Source organism: Mastigoproctus giganteus, chromosome 12 (assembly GCF_048544385.1).
Source record: "Mastigoproctus giganteus isolate SK-2022 chromosome 12, ASM4854438v1, whole genome shotgun sequence".
Lineage (NCBI taxonomy): Eukaryota > Metazoa > Arthropoda > Arachnida > Uropygi > Thelyphonidae > Mastigoproctus > Mastigoproctus giganteus.
Genome location: NC_143586.1, coordinates 109,543,139 through 109,561,886, shown reverse-complemented (window position 1 = coordinate 109,561,886; position 18,748 = coordinate 109,543,139). Strand labels below are relative to the sequence as shown.

General features: G+C 35.5%; 1 protein-coding gene across 1 annotated transcript in view; it reads left to right on the top strand.

Annotated features, from left to right (window-relative positions):
• Nucleotides 1–18,748, top strand: part of LOC150077334 (protein kinase C and casein kinase substrate in neurons protein 1-like) — a 233,530-nt gene that overhangs the window by 200,271 nt on the left and 14,511 nt on the right. The window contains exon 7 of the mRNA XM_090386779.1: nucleotides 7,073–7,245. Within this exon, the coding sequence (XP_090242905.1) occupies nucleotides 7,073–7,245 (173 nt within the window). The remainder of the gene's footprint in view (nucleotides 1–7,072; nucleotides 7,246–18,748) is intronic.

The following is an 18,748-nucleotide window of genomic DNA, read 5'->3' as shown; positions in this document are numbered from 1 at the left end:
TCAATTGGCATTTCTGGGTGGAAAATATCTCATCACCACACACACAACAAAAATTGTCAACACTTTTAACACATTTGCGTGCCATTCTGCCTTTTTACATATTTGTCCATAGACCTGGAAAAAAAAAAAAAATGAACATCACTTGCAAGGTAAACGATACACAGAAATACAAAAGGAACATGCCATATTGGTTCCTATTTCAGGGTTACCAACCCATCTATTCTCTAGAACATAAGGGGAATGAAGGGATCCTCTTCATTCCCCTCATAGAGGGAATGGTTGTGTGATATTTTTTTGGATGATGCTACATAAGCTCTTACACTTGCTTTCTTGCATCACGTGCCTAAATCATAAGAGTTGCTATATTGTGGAACCGAGAGCTAAGAGTTTTAAATGTTATATTTGTTTTTCTCATGCTGAAATTAAGAAGAATTGACTATTTTCAAGCCAGAAACATTTTTGGTGTTGACCAGTGAATTCCAACAATATCTGCCTTTGATGTTTCTGACCAACACCTCAAATTCATCAAATTTATTTACCAGGCTCCTAGCATTGTTTCCTAGTTTTTAGTTGCTGCTATTTGCAGAACTAAAGCCTTTCTTGGTAAGTGTATCCTTATCCTTTTGTTCTTCACTCTTCTCTGCATCTATTCCTACAGTTCCACATTCTCCCCCCCCCAAATAAAGCTTACAGACCTGTGTGCAAATACACAAGTGTTATTTGTCTTTTACAGCAGTTTACTGCTTCGGGTGTGTCCCCTGTTTTGAAGCATAAGAAATACAGATTATATAGTTTAATTTACAGAGTACACTGATATTATAAATATACAGGGTGTCTCAAAAATATTGGTACAAACGTTTAGAGGATGTAGGTAACATCTAAAGGAATGTGAATCGCATAGGAACCCATAACCGGAAACATCATGGGAAAGTAGTAGTAGTAGCAGAGGCACAAGAAGCAGAAATGACACAAGACAGTAATTAGTGGCAAACATTTATTTGACAATATTAACAATGGGGTACGAGATGGATGCATTTCATGATGTTACAACAGATGCTCGAAGGTTCCACCACGAGATGCGATGCATGCGTGACACTGACGCAGCATGGATTGGCAGACACGGTTGAACACACCTGGAGTTTCTTTGACAGTAGCAGCAGCGCAGACGAGTCTCGCCACGAGATCAATTTCCGTCTCCATAGGTGATCCACACAAAGAAATCAAGGCTCGATAAATCAGGTGATCGTGGGGGCCAGGCAACCGGTCCACCACGGCCAATCCATCGACGTCCAAAACGCCTGTTCAAATGGTCATGAACACACCTTCCATAATGGGCAGACGCCCCGTCATGTTGAAACCAAATGTTGCATCTCACATTTGCTGGAACATCGTCAAGTAATCCTGGTAGAACTTGTTCAAGAAAGATCCGATATTTAGCGGAGTTCATGCGGGATGGTAACAGGTATGGGCCGACTAAGCAGTCACTGACCATACCTGCCCACACATTTATTGCGAAGCGATGTTGTGCCGCATGGGGACGCACACCGTGTGGGCCCTCTGCTAATCCATACACTAGGTGCATGTCTGCCAGCTCACAGTTTGTATATCGATGCATGCTCTTCGTGCGGCGACTACTGCTTGAATGAGTAAACCAGAAATTCCCTCTCGCAAACTGATGAACAGCGCCATGTACCGACTTACGGTGATGTTTCCAGTTATGGGTTCCTATGCGATTCACATTCCTTTAGATGTTACCTACCTCCCCTAAACGTTTGTACCAATATTTTTGAGACACCCTGTATAAACTTTATTCTATGATTTACAACACAGAAATAAGTAGTGTCAAGAGTAAGTAGCAGTAATCCTAGATTTAAATGGAACTACACTCTGCAAATTGGAAAATGAAAAAGAACTAGGGGTAAATGTATAGTCCAACATTAAGTTCTCTGAGCAGATCAGACAGTTTGAAGGACAGCTCACAGGGTGCTGTCAATGATCTACAGGAATTTTGACAAGTAGGAACAAAGAGGTGTTTATCCTGTTGTATTAGACAGTGGTAAGGCTGCATCTTGAGCTCTGTATTGGTTTGGTTTGGAAGTCTCATTTTGGAAAAGATGTAGATCGGTTGAAATGAGTACAGAGACAATTGCAACAAGAGCAGTCAGAAACACAAAGGGGTACCCTTACCAGAAAGACTTGATATCTGTAAATTGTAGTGTCCGGAAACCAAGTATCTGTGAAGGGGTTGAGTAAACTAAATGCTGATGGCATTCTTATTCTTTTTCTGTAAACACACCCACAAACACAAGGGAATATTGATTTAAGTTATAAAGTGTGTTTACAGGACAGTTGTGTGCGAATTTACTTTCAGCCAGAGTTTAATTCAGGGGTGTCCAACCCATGACATTTAGATGGCACAGTCCTTCACACTGTATGGCCAACAACCATATAGGCAGCTTTCAAGTATTATGTATCTTCTGAGTTTAAAACTGGTGTGTTACAATAGTATCACATTGAATTTTGAAAATATTCATTTTTCATAATATTCAATTTTTCTATATTGCTTTCTCACATTTTATGTCTTCCTCAGAATTAGCAATGTTATTATGACCATATAACAGAAATGTTATTGGTGGATTTTCATATTTAATTGTTAAATGTTTAAAAAAAACTATAAATATGTGAATGCAAACATCGATAACAAAATTTAAAATCTATTTAAAACAATGCATATTTAGTAAGGAACTGGTCTTTGTGACCTGCAACCCAAAACTTGTTTCAGTAACCCACGTGGTCTGTGACCTTCAGCATTTTATTTGTTTTCGGCCCTAGTCAAAAAAAGGTTGGAATGAAACCCCTGGATTAATTTATTGTTGGAATGAATTCCATCTGGTATTGTGGAAATGAGCAGAAAGATTGAACAGTTATTGGAATATAAGTCTGATTCCTTGTATCATTCTACCATTCATCATCAGCATCAGCCATTTTCAATCCACTGCAGGATGAAGGCCTCTCCAGCAACTTTCCAGTTCCTTCTGTTTTGAGCACTGGCCATCCATTTACTACTCAAAAACTCATGAATTTCATCTATCCATCTCCGCCTTTGTTGTCCAGGTTTTCTTCTAGCTGCTCATGGGTACCATTCTGTTATTTTCTTAGTCCATCTGTCATCATGTCTCCGAGCTATGTGTCCTGCCCAAGACCATTTTAGTTCTTTAGTTTTGATAAGAATGTCCTTTACTTGAGTTTGCTGCCTAATCCATGTGTTTCTCTTCTTATCTAACAGTCTGATTCCCAATATAATTCGTTCCATTCTTAGCTGTGTAGTTCTCAACTTCTCTTCCATTCTTTTGGTGAGTGCCCAAGTTTCACTTCCATACGTCATGGTGGTGAGTATACATTGGTTCATAATTTTACGTTTCAGACAAACTGGGATATTGCTCTTCAGTATGTGACTATATTTCCTGAATGCTATCCATCCAAAATTTATTCTTCTCTTGACTTCCAGCCATTTATCATTATTACAGCTAATAACTTGTCCCAGATAAGTATATGACTCCACCTTTTCAATTACTGCTCCTTCAATCATTATTTCCCTTTCTGTGGCATACTTGTTCATCATTACTTTTGTTTTAGCCATATTCATCTTTAGTCCAAAATCCTTACTAACTGTGCATAACTAATTAAGATTTTCCTCTAATTCTTTGGGATCATGGCTTATGACCACAATGTCATCTGCAAATCGTAAATGGTTTAGGTATTCTCCATTCACATTGACTCCTTTCTGCGACCAGTCTAATCTTCTGAAAGCTTCCTCAAGGGCAGCAGCAAACAGCTTTGGAGATATTATGTCTCCTTGTCGAACTCCTTTCTCAATTTTAAATTTCCTACTGTCTTTGTCTAGTCTAATAAAGGTGGTAGCACTCTCGTATATTTTCTTCAAAATCATAATATATGGGATATCTATGCCTTGTCTTTCCAGTGCCCGAAACATTGCCTTATGCTATATGGAGTCAAATGCCTTTTCATAATCCACAAATGCCAGACATAATGGCATTTTATATTCATTTGCTTGGAGACATTAGCTGTGATATTACTTGAAGGTGATCCATAGTTGAGAATCCTGTCCTAAAGCCAGCTTGCTCTTTCGGTTGATTCTCATCAAGTATTCTTTCTAATCTGTTAGTAATGACCCTTGTGAACAACTTGTAGATGTGGGATAACAAGCTAATTGGTCTATAATTTCCAATTTCTGATTTATCTCCTTTCTTATGCAGCAAAACTATGATTGCATTATTCCACTGCTTAGGCGTCACACCTTTTATAATGCACTTTGTGAAGAGCCTTGCCAGTTTTTGTGTTATGTCTCTTCCTCCCAATTTTAATAACTCTGCAGTAACTTCATCTTCCCCCAGGGCTTTCTGATTCTTCATTTTCTTCAATACATGTTCTACCTCATCAGGAAGAATATTGGGTATGTCATATGTGTTGCTACTTTGCAATCCATCTTCCCCACTGCTAGCATCATTCCTCTTCTCCTTGTATAATTCTCTATAGTAGTCTTCTGCTATTTGAATTATGCCTTTTCTGCTGTTTATAAGTACACCATCGCTATTCTTCAGTTTCAGTATCATTTGTCTTTCTGTATTACTGCTCATGGCTGCTGATTTAAATCCTTTGTTTTCCCTTAATGCTTGTTCTACTTTTCTTGTGTTAAATCTTCTTATGTCCTCTCTGAGTCTCTTTCTAATGGCTTTGCATAACTTAGTATACTCAATTTTCTCCCTGTCAGTGTTTTTCTTGCTTTTCATTTTTCGTCTTCGGTTCATCATGACAACTGTTTCTTGACTAATTTTTTCTTCTTTGGATTTCTTTTTCCCTATAGGTTTCTTGGGCTTTATCACTTTCAGAAAGTTGTAATATTCCTCGTCAATATCTTGGTCCTGAGCAGTCTGCAGAAGCTCAAACTTGTTCTTAAGTTCCAGTACATACTGCTTTTTCTCCTCTTCTGTTATCTCAAAGACCTTTGTATTATTTACTCGAGTCAGTTTTTTCCTTTCATACATCTATATCAAGTGTACATCTTACCATTCTGTGATCACATCCAACATTTACCTTATTCAGGACGGTAACATCATTCACAATATATCTTCTGTATTACTGCTCATGGCTGCTGATTTAAATCCTTTGTTTTCCCTTAATGCTTGTTCTACTTTTCTTGTGTTAAATCTTCTTATGTCCTCTCTGAGTCTCTTTCTAATGGCTTTGCATAACTTAGTATACTCAATTTTCTCCCTGTCAGTGTTTTTCTTGCTTTTCATTTTTCGTCTTCGGTTCATCATGACAACTGTTTCTTGACTAATTTTTTCTTCTTTGGATTTCTTTTTCCCTATAGGTTTCTTGGGCTTTATCACTTTCAGAAAGTTGTAATATTCCTCGTCAATATCTTGGTCCTGAGCAGTCTGCAGAAGCTCAAACTTGTTCTTAAGTTCCAGTACATACTGCTTTTTCTCCTCTTCTGTTATCTCAAAGACCTTTGTATTATTTACTCGAGTCAGTTTTTTCCTTTCATACATCTATATCAAGTGTACATCTTACCATTCTGTGATCACATCCAACATTTACCTTATTCAGGACGGTAACATCATTCACAATATATCTTCTGTTAGTGAGGATGAAGTCGATTTCATTAGTAGTTAATCCCTTTGGACTCATCCATGTCCACTTTCTGTTCACCCTTTTCTTGAAAAAAGTGTTCATTACTGACAGTCCTTGAGATTCTGCAAATTCCACGTCTTTCACCAATTCCAAAATTTCCTATAGTTCCCCTTTCTGTGCTGTTTTGTCTTTTTCCAACCTTAGCATCGAAGTCCCCCAAATAATAGTGTAGTGGGTTTTCTGCTCATCTAGAAGACTCAATTTTGGTGTACATTTCTTCAACCTCTTCATCATCATGGCTCGATGTTGGTGCATAAATCATTATAATCTTTAGCTTACCTCTTAGAAATCTTGAGTATTAGTCTTGACACCCTTGGTGATGTACTTTTGAATTTCAAAATATTGTTTTTAACATCTTTATGGACCATCTCCACCTTCACTTCTTTCACTGTTTCCATTGGTGTACAGCAGATTTCCACTTGATAAACTTATAAGTGATTCATTTCTTCTTCTTGTTTCAGCCAAACCGATGATATTCCAATTCACATTTTCTAATTCCTTTTCCATCTCTAATATCCTGTCTTCACCGATGAGTGATCTTACGTTATAACAGGCCAAGTTCAGTTTCCGTGCATGGCAGCCTGGTCGTACCCAGAGATTCTTAGCACCCTCTGCTTCCACTCTGATCCTCTCGCTGCCGTAAGAGGGAGAGTGGAAGCTGCTGGGGACTGAGGGCCATTTGTTTTGTCGTGCTGTCATATGCTGGAGGGTTTGGTCTTTTCCTCTTCATGCTGACCAGCCGTCTTGAAGAGAACTACTCTACACGTTCGTTGCCACCTAAGTGACGTAACAGGGCTTACCATCGAGAAGGTGTGCATGAGTGAATTTTAGGGAGGCAGGCCAACCGGACTTCTCCTAAATCTTCTGTAATAGAGAGATATTGGATCTGTCAGTGTTTTAGTCTGAGTGTCTGATAACACACAGGATACCTGTTCCCCTCTAAGCCCCCATTCTACCATTACCAATACTAATAATACTAAAGTATAATTGCAACATATATTCCAATCTTTTGCAGAGATCATACTGCAATGTTATACTTTTATTATGTTGAGATTCCCCATAGTAAAGTTTAGTTATTTGTGATGTTGTGGTGTATTGTTTAAATTAAACACAAAACTTCATGAAATTACATCACAAATTAGATAACAAAGCAAAGCATTTAAGAGCAAGCTTAAACAAAATAAAGGTCATCTCAGATTTTAATAGCGTAGTATCTGGTTCTAATTGCAGTTTTTTAAATTTTTATTACCATTATGCCAATTTTTTTATAATTATTTCTAATTATTGTAGTAGATTAACTTAAAATTATTATTATTAAATAAAAAGGAAAGTCTCAATAAACTTTCATTTGTAGGAATATACACCTGATGTGCAAAATATTTCCAAAAAAGAAAAGAAAGCTCACACTACTACAGAGTCAGGGATTACTTTAACCAGCATAAATCAAAAAGCAGATGTCTCAGCAGCTAGTAGTGAAAGTCAAGACAAAAGTAAAGATTTATTGAATAAAAACTCAGCTATTAATCTGTAAGTTGTCTTTGATATATACATATTTTATTTTAATTTTGTTTTAATATGTCACTAACTGCATTCCCTTTGTCCCATTCCTTCTACCAAGTAGAATGAATGAGATTTTTGGAAGTTATAATAGGCATTGTGACAAGTTCTCCAGCATTCATCATGTTTTGAGACTACAGATTTGCAGACTGGTTGCTTAATAATTGATCAGACTTAAGCTAATTGTAATGTCTTAGTTTTCAAGTGAAAAATCTTATTGTCATTACTCTATAAACTAGTGAGTGGGAGGAGTCTGATTAGTGTTACTGGAGGTCATTGCCAGTGCCATGTTTCATCATATCCAAATATTTAAAAATTTTTACAATTCACGTTGCTCCCAACTTTTATCTTAAAGAAATCTTGATTGGTTCAAAAAACGAAACAAGATTATTCACTGTATCTTCCAACTTTCTTATAGTTGAACAAGCTTATTTTTAAAAAAAAAATTATCTTGGTTCTGATCTCAACAAAGTTAATTTCCTTCTGCAATTTTCCTAAACACCACCTCTCTTTCTAATGCAATCTCAACTATCAAGATAGGATTTTTTAACATGGTGGATTTTCTACTAGGCAGCTAATAGAGTTATAAAGTTATTTTCTGGCACAAAAGATCCAGTACAAATTTAAAATGCAGGAATTTGAAAACAAGTTGTTAATATATGCTGTTTCATTTCAGGCATTTTCAATCTCCCCCCCCCCCCATTTTCTGTGATTAATAGAAATGAAAAGTAAATATACAGCAGACTCTCAATTTACTGGGACTGGATTAACTGGGACAATTCAAAATTCCAAATTTAAAAAAAAAAAAAAAAAAAAAAAATCTACTAGAAATCATAAAATTCAAGTAATAACTAGAATAGGTATAAACATGTTTTGCAGCAAAATCATAAACAAGGGACAAGAAGTGGAATCTTGCAACCCTTGCTGTCTTCACACCCACCCCTAAAAAAAAAAAAAAAAAAGAGAGAGACCAAATGTTTAGTTTGTTTTAGTGCGTTGCGTCGATTGTTGTACTCTGTTGCACAGCAAAAGGACAAATTTTGTTTCGTTATTTATGTCAGGAATGTTAGAATTTTTTTTATAGTTTTTATTTATTTATTTATTTATTTATTTTTTTTTTTTTTTTAGTAATCGCGAAAATGATGGACAAATGTAAGAGTTGTGCTTTCATTAAACAAAAACTTGAAATTATTCAAAAGTTTGAAAACGGTGCATTCGTTAAAGCTCTAATGAACCATAATAATTTTGGTGACCAAACCATACGTGACATTGTAAAAAATAAATCTGTGTCCAATACCGCACTATTCGCATATTGGACATGCAAATAGTGAGTGGTAAGTTTTTTCGTTTTTTTTATCTATCGCCATACTTTTTACGTAGGTTGTTAGCCGACTGGGCTAGCCAGGTAGGTAAAGTGCCTGCCTGGCAACCCAAAGGTCACGGGTTCGATTCCCGCCTCGGGCTTGGATCACAGTAAAATGCAAAAACTTTGGGAGGTGCAATATGGCCATAGAAGCTGATGCACCAACAACTAACAAAAAAAAAACAAAAAAAAAAAAAAAAAACGTAGTTTGTTGAACATTTTTCGATACAGTAAGTCCCAGACTTACGTTACGCTATTTATATTTTTTTATATGACTGAAGATTTCAGTGAAGGGGACACGCATTTCACCATAATAATGTAAAATCCCACAGAATTCCAGCTATCAGTATCATCGCAAATGCAAGAAGATCGAGTTTACTACCAGTTTATAATGAATTGCACTAACAGAAAAGCCCAATAACCCGTAAAGTGCAAATTGTTTTATGGCAGTGACCTCCAGAAATATGTTTTAGTAAAATGTGGGGTGATAATAGTGAGTTTTCGCCTTAACCTTGTGAAGTTCTTTTCATGAAATTTAATTTTGGCTGTTATCATGGTGCCGACTAAGAGAATAAGTGGCAGTGGTACTAGTAAATCTACCAAGAAAAGGAAAACGATCGATTTGGATCAGAAAATTAAAATAAGGATGTATGAAAATGGCCAAACATTGACAAGTATTGCACGGAATTCAGATTTGTCAGTGGCAACGTTGAACACAATAAAGGAGAAAAACAGAATATGAGAAGCGATCGGCACCAAGGCTACGAAATACAAATCGGTTTTTACAATACAAAAACTATATAATATCGGTGTAAAAACACCATAGACAAAAGACAGTAAAAAATCATGCATTTTTTCTTCCTTTTATGTTTTCTTTTCTTATGTGCCACTCTGGCTACTTCACCGCTGTCCCCAGATAAAGTGTTTAATTGAACTAATTAAAAATATATAACTATTTTATATAAAATAGTTATATATTTTTTAAAATTTTGGCATTTCAGGGATATAGTAACGTAAAACTCGACTACGTAAGAATTCCTGGAACATATCTCTTAAGTGTGTCGGGATTTACTGTATTTTTGGATTAACCAGGAAATCGATTATCTGGGAAATTTTTTTTTTTTTTGCCATCTATTCCGAAAAATTAAGAATCTACTGTATGTATCTCCTTATTAATTAATTACTAAAATTATAACTCACAGGTTTACATTCTCTGAACTTAGCCATTTAGTTTAATTAAAACTATATAATAATTGTTACTCTCCTCCCATATTACTGTTTGTTTTAAGTTTCTTTTCTTTCTGTATATACATATGTCTTCACAAGCGACATCACATTCACAACTCTTGCATAATAATACATGCAGTGTGCAGACCATCTAAAGCTGTCAATACTGCTCTAAAACTACATTTAATCTATGAATTTCTTTTTTCCATACAATTTGTATGGAAAAAAAAAAATAATAATAATTACCGGATTTTCATGTCTGATTTTAATGAAATTTGGGTTATCTTGACAAATATTTTTAATGAGTCCAAATACAAAATATCATGGAAATCCATCCACTGGGAATCCCTCTGTTACATGCAGACAGACAGATGGACATGGTGGAAACAATAGGTACTACTTAGATTCAAACACACCTAAAAAGTAGGATGAAAACCCACCTAAAAAGTGGGATACCTGTGTTACATGCAGACAGATGGACATGGTGAAGATAATAGGTACTACTTAGATACAAATGCACCTAAAAAGTAGGATACTAATAAATCAGCTTTATGTATGGATAAAACTATTAAAATTATCAGAATATAAAAGAGATGGAATTGAGGATGAATAAACACCAGTTGCAGCCAAAACACAATACAACTAACTTTTGCTAATATCATCCAAAATCTGTTACATGTAATAGGTATACAGTTCACTCTGTAGTAGTGGTCCTTCTGGGCTATCAGTTCTCTAAACACTATTGGTAAATAGGAAATATATTGTGCAAAACATATAGGTGGAATGGATCAGGGAAATAGGAAATATATTGTGCAAATGGATAGGTGGAATAGGACCAGGGTATGTCTGCTTGGGGCAAAAGTCAATATAGAGCAACTATAGACTTTTAAGGGCACAGAAGGTGATATTATTGTATATGTGGTACTAATAATATTAAAAATAGGAGATCTGAGGATTTACTTGACAGCTATAGGAGAATTTTTGACAAAAAGTTGAGAGTTAGGATTAAATTTGAAAGGTTATGCAATTCTTCCCAGACCTTATAGGAGGGACATATACAATGAGTGTCTTGCCAATCAGTTTGGCCCTGGGGAGACTGTGCAAAGCTAACAGGTTAGAAATTTTTCTCAGCATGATTTTTGCTTGTTAACAGGAGAGACTGTTTTTACAGGAATGGGATACATTTAAATAGAAGAGGTGTGGGAATTATGCTATCAAGGTAGTGTTAAGTGGATCAGAAAACTGCTAACTTGGGGAGGGGATACACAGACTAATACATTAAAAGCAGCTGTAAGTAGTGAGGAAAGTGATTCTTGTATTTCTTCTGTAGGAATGTGAAGCAACTTGAAAAGCAAGGTGTCGGGAATCACATGGTCTGCTGGAGATCTCATGGAACAAACAAATACTTGGGCTATGTAAGGGTTACTAAGAGCAAAAACAGGTGCACATATAATTCTTTGTACACCACGCTAGGAGTATAGTAAATATATTTGATGAATTTGAATTATTGCTCAAATCATCGAATGCAGACATGCAATTAAAACTTAGGGATGTGGAATTTGAGTATAGTAAGTACAATGTGTACAGAAAGGACTGACCAGACAGGATGAGAGAGGAGTTATGCCCTCTGTTAAAAAGCACATAGAATTTAAGGCAGTGCACCTAGTTGAAGTGGGTGGCCAGTGTATTGTTGAGTCAGTACAAACTGACTCAACAATACAATGCACTGCAGAAAACAAAATGAGAGTAATAACTACAGGCTAAATGACTGTGTGGCTGTAAAGAACAACTATATAGACAATTAAAATGGACCACTAAATCAGAATGTCTTATACTAGTGGTATAACTTTCCAGATGTTGATTGAAACTTTTGGACTGCTTGCTCAAGTGGCAGAGCCTTTCTGAATGTATTGTACAGCTGCTTTCTGAACCAATACATTAGAGAGACAATGAAAGAAGGCAAAACCTGTGATCTGGTTATTGACAGTAACCCTTCACCTATTAAGAATTCCAAATAAAGAAACAACTAAGTGCCAGTGATCATGCTATATCGATGTGGGATTTACTTAAAGATATAGCTACTGACAAGAGCAAAGGAAAGAGATTTTGCTTTTGTAAAGGTGACTGCAATGGTATTATAAAGTTTTTAAATTTTTTTAATGTGTCCAACTGATGATGTTACTAACTGCAAATTCTAATTGGAAAGCATTCAGTGAAGTAATCATAGAAGCTACTAAGCTTTTTATACCAACTAAGATATTTCCCAATGTTTAGACCTAAATGGATGTCAGATGAACTGACGAGACTAGTGGAAAAAGAAGAAAATTGCATGGGATAATTATATATCTGCAATATAAATTAAGTAGGGCACCTCCGTAGCCAGGTGGGCAGGAGCAGCAGTGCGTAGCACACGCTTCTTGATTAGACCGGGGTTCGAGCCCATGACCACCAAATATGGAGCATGCGGAAAGGTCAGGGAATGACCACCGCATATTCCCGGAGCAATATGGCCTTAGTTGCTAATGCTCCTAAAAACCAAATAACAACAACAACAAATTAAGTAAAAACTGGTCTGCAGCGAAGCCACTAAGAGGTTTATGCAATCTAATGCAGGGAATGCAAAGAAAAGTAGCAGAGAATTCTTTGCATATTTTAATGCTAGTAAGAAAGGAATGAACTGCTTGGGCCCATTAAATATAATTGGTATAATCATTGATGATCCTGTTCAGATTTCTGACAAACTAAAATGTTTTGCATCTCCATTCATTTGCATTGTGAAGAAGTTTTCTGGGATCAGAATACCAGAAGTATATGAAGTTATAACTGGTTGCTAAATGATATTGTAAAACCTGAGGGAAAAAAATTACAATATAAATTGCTTAAGCGTTAAATAAATAAGGTACCTGGGGCTTATGGAATCTATTCAATTATAATAAAATAATCAAAAGAGATAAGTGAATCTTTGGCTTTAATTACTATCCTTGAATCTAGATGAAGTACTTAGGAACCTAGGAGATGTGCAACTGTTTTCCTGTTCACAAAGGGCAAAGTAAATAAATGAAGACCCATAAGCTTGACTTCTGCTTCATGGAAAATAATGGAATCCATAGTCAACCAAAAATAATAAAAAAAAAAAAAACCTTCCCACATCACCCATCCATCCTCTACAATAATTTTTCTAGTTCTTCCTTGTATTTATTCAAACTAACCACTTCCACAACATCAAATTAAAGTTTGTTCCAACAGTCAACCACCTGCTGGCTGAAGGCACTCCACACATCTCTCCTGTCCTGCAACCATCCTTCCTCAATTTTAATTTATGCTCCTTTGTGTGTAGCCTCAGCAAAAGGAAGGATGCCATCAACATTTAGCTTACTCAATTCATTCAAAGCCTTAATTGCCTCAATCAGATCTCCTTGCAGGTGCCTAGTCTTCATATGCTGCAATTTGCAGAACTGAAGCCTTTCTTGTTAAAACTACCTTTTTGTTCTCTTCACCAATCTCATTGCCCTTCTCTGTACCTATTACAAATCTGCAAACAAAACAAAAAAGACACACTAAGAAAATTTGTCTCAATTTTTTTATATATCAATAATAATAATGCAATAAATCACTGGATCAACAATATTGATTTTTTTCAGTGTTTATAATATACAAAAACTTAAAACAAATAAACAGATACTGAAAATATACTAATAATATAATTAATTTTGCACATTTTTTTAAATTCTGTGCAAAAAGAGGGCATCATAAACAGTTTCTGGGTTCATCTGAGTACTTCTTTCTTAGCTGAGAAAGAAGTACTTAGATGCCACCGTCAAATTCAGGTAAAAGTACTTACCTGAATTCGATGGTGGTACAATTCTTATGTGTTTGCCACCTTTCATCGAACCCCTTCACCACATCTGCCCACCCTTCTTTTGTATTAGAAAACCGGAAAAAAATAATAAACTTGTGTACGCAAAAAGAATAATCAATGTATAATAAACATGGTTCCTACCCGAACAAAATATCTTGCTACCTATGAAAAAATGAATTCTTTACTACTTTTAAATATTCCTCCTTTATTACTTCAAAGGTTACTTTGCATGTTTCTCGAATTAGAATACTGAAAGCTGCTGTAGACATTCCTGTACTGAACTTTAAAATTTCGTATGAATATTCTATTGCTAGAAATCTTAAGGTGGCTGTGAGATGTTCTTCAGCAGTTATGCTTATTTTTATCACCATGTTATTTTTGGTGATTTAATTTAAAACCGAATTTAATGTGATCAAATGTTTCACTGCACATTCTTAGATAATCTTTATAAATATCAGATAATTCTCTTATAACTGCGCAATTATTGGCATATGCACAAAATGTTTTCTATACTGCTTAACCCACACACTTTAGTATCTGTTTTTTCTGTTTGATAACACTTAGAACAACAAATGCAATGGCTTAGCAACAATTGCTGCTTCTAAATATGATTTCAGTTTCAATGCACATGCAAAGCTGCTAACTTGAAGATAAATACTCAATTACAAACCAGAATATGTTGGATTCAGAAGTATAACTACAAACAGCAGTGGCCACTTCAAAACTCTGGCATGTTATCAGAACTTTTTGAGACTCGATTGCTCCTCGCAACACTCAAGAGAGTACAAATGACAGCCTTTGCATTTAGATGCACATTCTTTAACGAAAGCTGGAGTCGCCACACCAGTCGTATGTGTAAGAGTTTGCTGCAGTTTGGTTACCACACTCTTAAGTGTCACGGTTTTAACTCGCACTCAAAACCGCAGAAAAGGGTGTAGCTGATTTTTAATCGGCCCTCATTCAAAACTGTGGGCTTGCATGTGAGCCAACCTTCACTGTTCCAGTCACACTCTTGCATGTGATTAAGGTTGTGTATGTAGACTGCTATTGTGATATGATTTTGAATTTCATCAGGTGGAGGTTCAAAATTTTCAGCACTTGAATCTTCCACATCAAATAAATTGTCTTCCTTCTTCCTAATTTTTTCTTTCTGGCGAACCTTTTGATTCTTGTCTTTTGGTCTCATGTGCAATGATGTAGTTGCCGCTTCTAATTTAGTATTAAGTTGTTTTTGTTTGCTTAACAGCTGTCTTACTTCTGTTCTTTCTGCTTTGTTATACAAAAGTTTTAAACTTTTCAATTTCAGATTTAAAAAAACAAAACTATTTTAATATAAATATTTAATGTATAAATGCAGTAGAAATATTTGTTGCAGAATAGATAGATATTTTCTTTTAAGTTCAGAAATAATTTCTATCCATAATTGAAGGCCAGAGGTGCTGTTCTAGTCTTCTAAACTGTACTATACTTAAATATAGCATTGGCTTACTTGAAGCTTCCAAAGCATCTGAAACTTTAAGTTGCTCCAGAAATGCTACAGTATTAAGTAAGCATTCAAATCATCAGGACAACGCTCCTCCGATCTGTCCAGCAATATTGCCTGATTGTATTGTGTTTGAATAGATTCGAACATTGTGAACAAGCTGTTTCAACTGGTGGCTTTGAGAGTTTTTAAACAATTCTTTAGATTTGATCATTTAAAATGTTTAAAATATGTAGCATTTTATACATTCAAGGGATTATCTGTATTTTTTGCATCTTTAAATTCAAATGTGTGATGCAAAATTGTGTTTAGTTGATGTGCAGAATAGTTCAAATATTTAATACTTTTTAATGATGATATATTATGATCAGTTACATAAACTAGTTTAGGGAAAAAATCATCTAATTCATATCTCCAAATACTCTGAATTATCACTGACTTAATATTATCACCTGTTTTTTTTTTTTTGGGAAATATCTCATTGCATTGTACATACTTTCTACCAAAGATCAGGTTCCATTAATGTAAAGTTAAACATAAATATCCAATTTTTCTAAAATCATCTGTCCACAAATCTAAAGTCACTGCACCTCCTATGTGAACTTCTCTGAGTTGAGGAATAATTTTAAGTTGAAGTTCTGATGCCAAGGTTTTGATAATATGTGATACAATAGTAGGATCTGAGGATCTGGTAACAGTGCTTTGGCATCAACATGACCAGATCGTGAACCAATATCAATGAGGCACCATGCAAATTCTATAAATTGTTCACCAACAACAGATTGAAACGGTTTTATATCTGTACACACATATTTCACTGCCATTTTTGTTATTATTTATTTTTTTCTTTAGTTGGCATTTTTAGTGCATCCACAGTTTTTCCCTTCATAGTTTTTAAACTACAGGAACTCCTCGACTTACGAAAATAAACTTTACGTAAGTTTTTGCCGGCCGGTGCAAACTTAAAATCGTGGAAATGTATTTTGCATCCAGTAGGAATAAATGGATGTATCGTGAAAATATCGTAATGTGAACCCAGTAACACATTGCTGGGTTTTTTTTTTTTTTTGTAATTATTTCCAAGATCTCTTAAGATGAAATTTTCGCTATATAACTATTTATCTCTCTAAAAGGTCATATTTATAATTGAAATTGCATACACTTTCATCATTATCATATGTTTCATTATAAGAATCAATTTTGAATGCCTTTGTGATTTTTTTTATAAAGCACATTTCTGGAGGTCACGACCATAAAACAGTAAAAACTATTTGCACTTTCTGGTTTATTGAGCTTTTCTGTTACTGCAAGCAATTATAAACGGGTAGTAAACAAGATGTTATTCATTTGCTATAATACCAATAACTGGAATTCTGTGGGTTTTCACGTTACAGTATTATGGTGAAATGAGTTCCCCTTCACTGAAATCTTCAATTGTATAAAAAACAAATTTTCAGAAACTTCTCTTCATTCCTATTTACTATATAATATTGGTGTAGATACACCATAGTTTACCTATAAATTTGAACTACGTGTGCCTGTCTCATTGTGAAGGCACCCACATATTATGGGTGCCTTCGCAATGAGGTAGGCACCCACAATATGAGATATACAATTAAAATGATGCCTTTACACTACATATGTTGTTCAAATTTATGGGCAAACTATGGTGTGTCTACACTGATATTATATAGTTAATTACCTAAACTCATAAGAAATTATGCCTTGTGCATTTTGTCTTCTAATTCCTATTTACATATTACAATGATGAAGGGAAAGCAACCAACGGAAAGTGCAAGTGCTGGCAGTGCCAGGAAACGAAACAAAATTGATTTAGAAATGAAGATGAAAATGATTAAGAAGTAAGAAGGGACAAAGTTTGTCATCTATTGCAAAGGAATTAGGTCTCACTGCTTCAACAGTGAATACTATTTGAATACTATTTTATTACAGTGTGTGTATAAAAGAACATGTCAAAGGTTCAGCGCACTTAAGATCAACAGTGATCACAAAACAGTGTTCAGGATATATCGAAGATGGAACTGTTAATAATATGAATGGAAAATCAGATTTAGAAGCGAGTCCCTGAGCCTAATGACCATTCAAGCAAAAGCAACAAGTATTTATAAAGATATTAAGGATAAGTACGGCAAACCCCAAGCCAAGTTTGTGGCAAGCAACAGGTGGTTTAATAGGTTCAACATCGTGCTTGTTTTCCACAAAGTTAAAGTGTGCGGTGAAGTCACCAGTGCCGATTCTGCAGCTGCAGAGAAATTTTGTGGTGTGTTGGAAAAAATTATTGATGAAGGTCGCTATTCAACGCAGCAAATTTTTAACGTTGATGAGACTGCTCTGATTTGGAAAAAAATGCCGGATCAAACATACATTGCCAAAGAGGAAAATACAATGCCAGGTTTAAAGGCGTCGAAAGATAGGGCCACCCTCTTGCTTGGGGCTAATGCAGCGGGACATTACAGATTAAAACCATTGCTTGTGTACCATTCTGGAAATCCCTGTGCATTTAAGGGCATCAATAAAGCCACCCTACCCGTGCATTTCCGATCAAACCAAAGAGCATGGATAACAATATCTCTCTTTGAGGATTGGTTTAAATACCGCTTCATTCCTGAGGTTGAAAAATATCTTAAACATTAATAAGGCCTGAGCAGAAATTACTAAAGGTTGTTTAAGTGGCACAGGGAAGAAAATATGCCCACAGCACGTAAAGGGCTTTGAAGGATTTGAAAAAGACAAATCATATGAAGAGGTTACAGATAAGATTGTAAAGATTGCAGAGCTACTTCAGTTGGAGGTTGATGCCAAAGATGTGGAGGATGAAGAGAAGGAATTATCTAACGAAGAACTTATTGACTTGCAGGCAGCCATAGTGAAAGAAGAAAATGCTGACTAAGCTCAAGATGAACCATACGAGGAGCCAAGATGCTTCATCACTAGAGAGACGGCAATGGCATTTCATGAAATCGCATTGGCAGTGGTGAGGTTTGAGAAGATGGATTGTGACAGCGAACGATTCTTAAAAGTTAACAGAGGGATGAATACAAAGAAATCTACAAGGAAAAGAAAAAAGCCATCGTCCAGTCGTCCATTAATATGTTCTTTCGTAAGGTTGAGCGGCCAACCCCTTCTAAATCTCCACAGCCCTCAACCTCCGCAACAGCGTACTTATCAGCTGAAGACGTCGATTCTGGCAACAATGCTCGAGAGGTAAAACTTACTAATAATGCCTGTCTCCTCTCTTTTTTTTTTGTAATTTTATAATTTTTAATTGCATGCTTTTGTAATTTTTCCTGTGCATGAGATAAAAAATTGAATAAATACAATAAATAATTCTATTTACATGTTCGTCGAACATTTATTTTTTTATTCAAACAATTCAGCGAGCACAGTTACGAGTGCTGCACAAGCATGGGGGAAAATCCGACTTACGTAGCGTTTTGCGGAATGCAGCCCTTATGTGAGTCGGGGAGTCCCTGTATATGCCAAAGGTTAGAACATCTATGTTTTCTTAAAGATGAAGTAC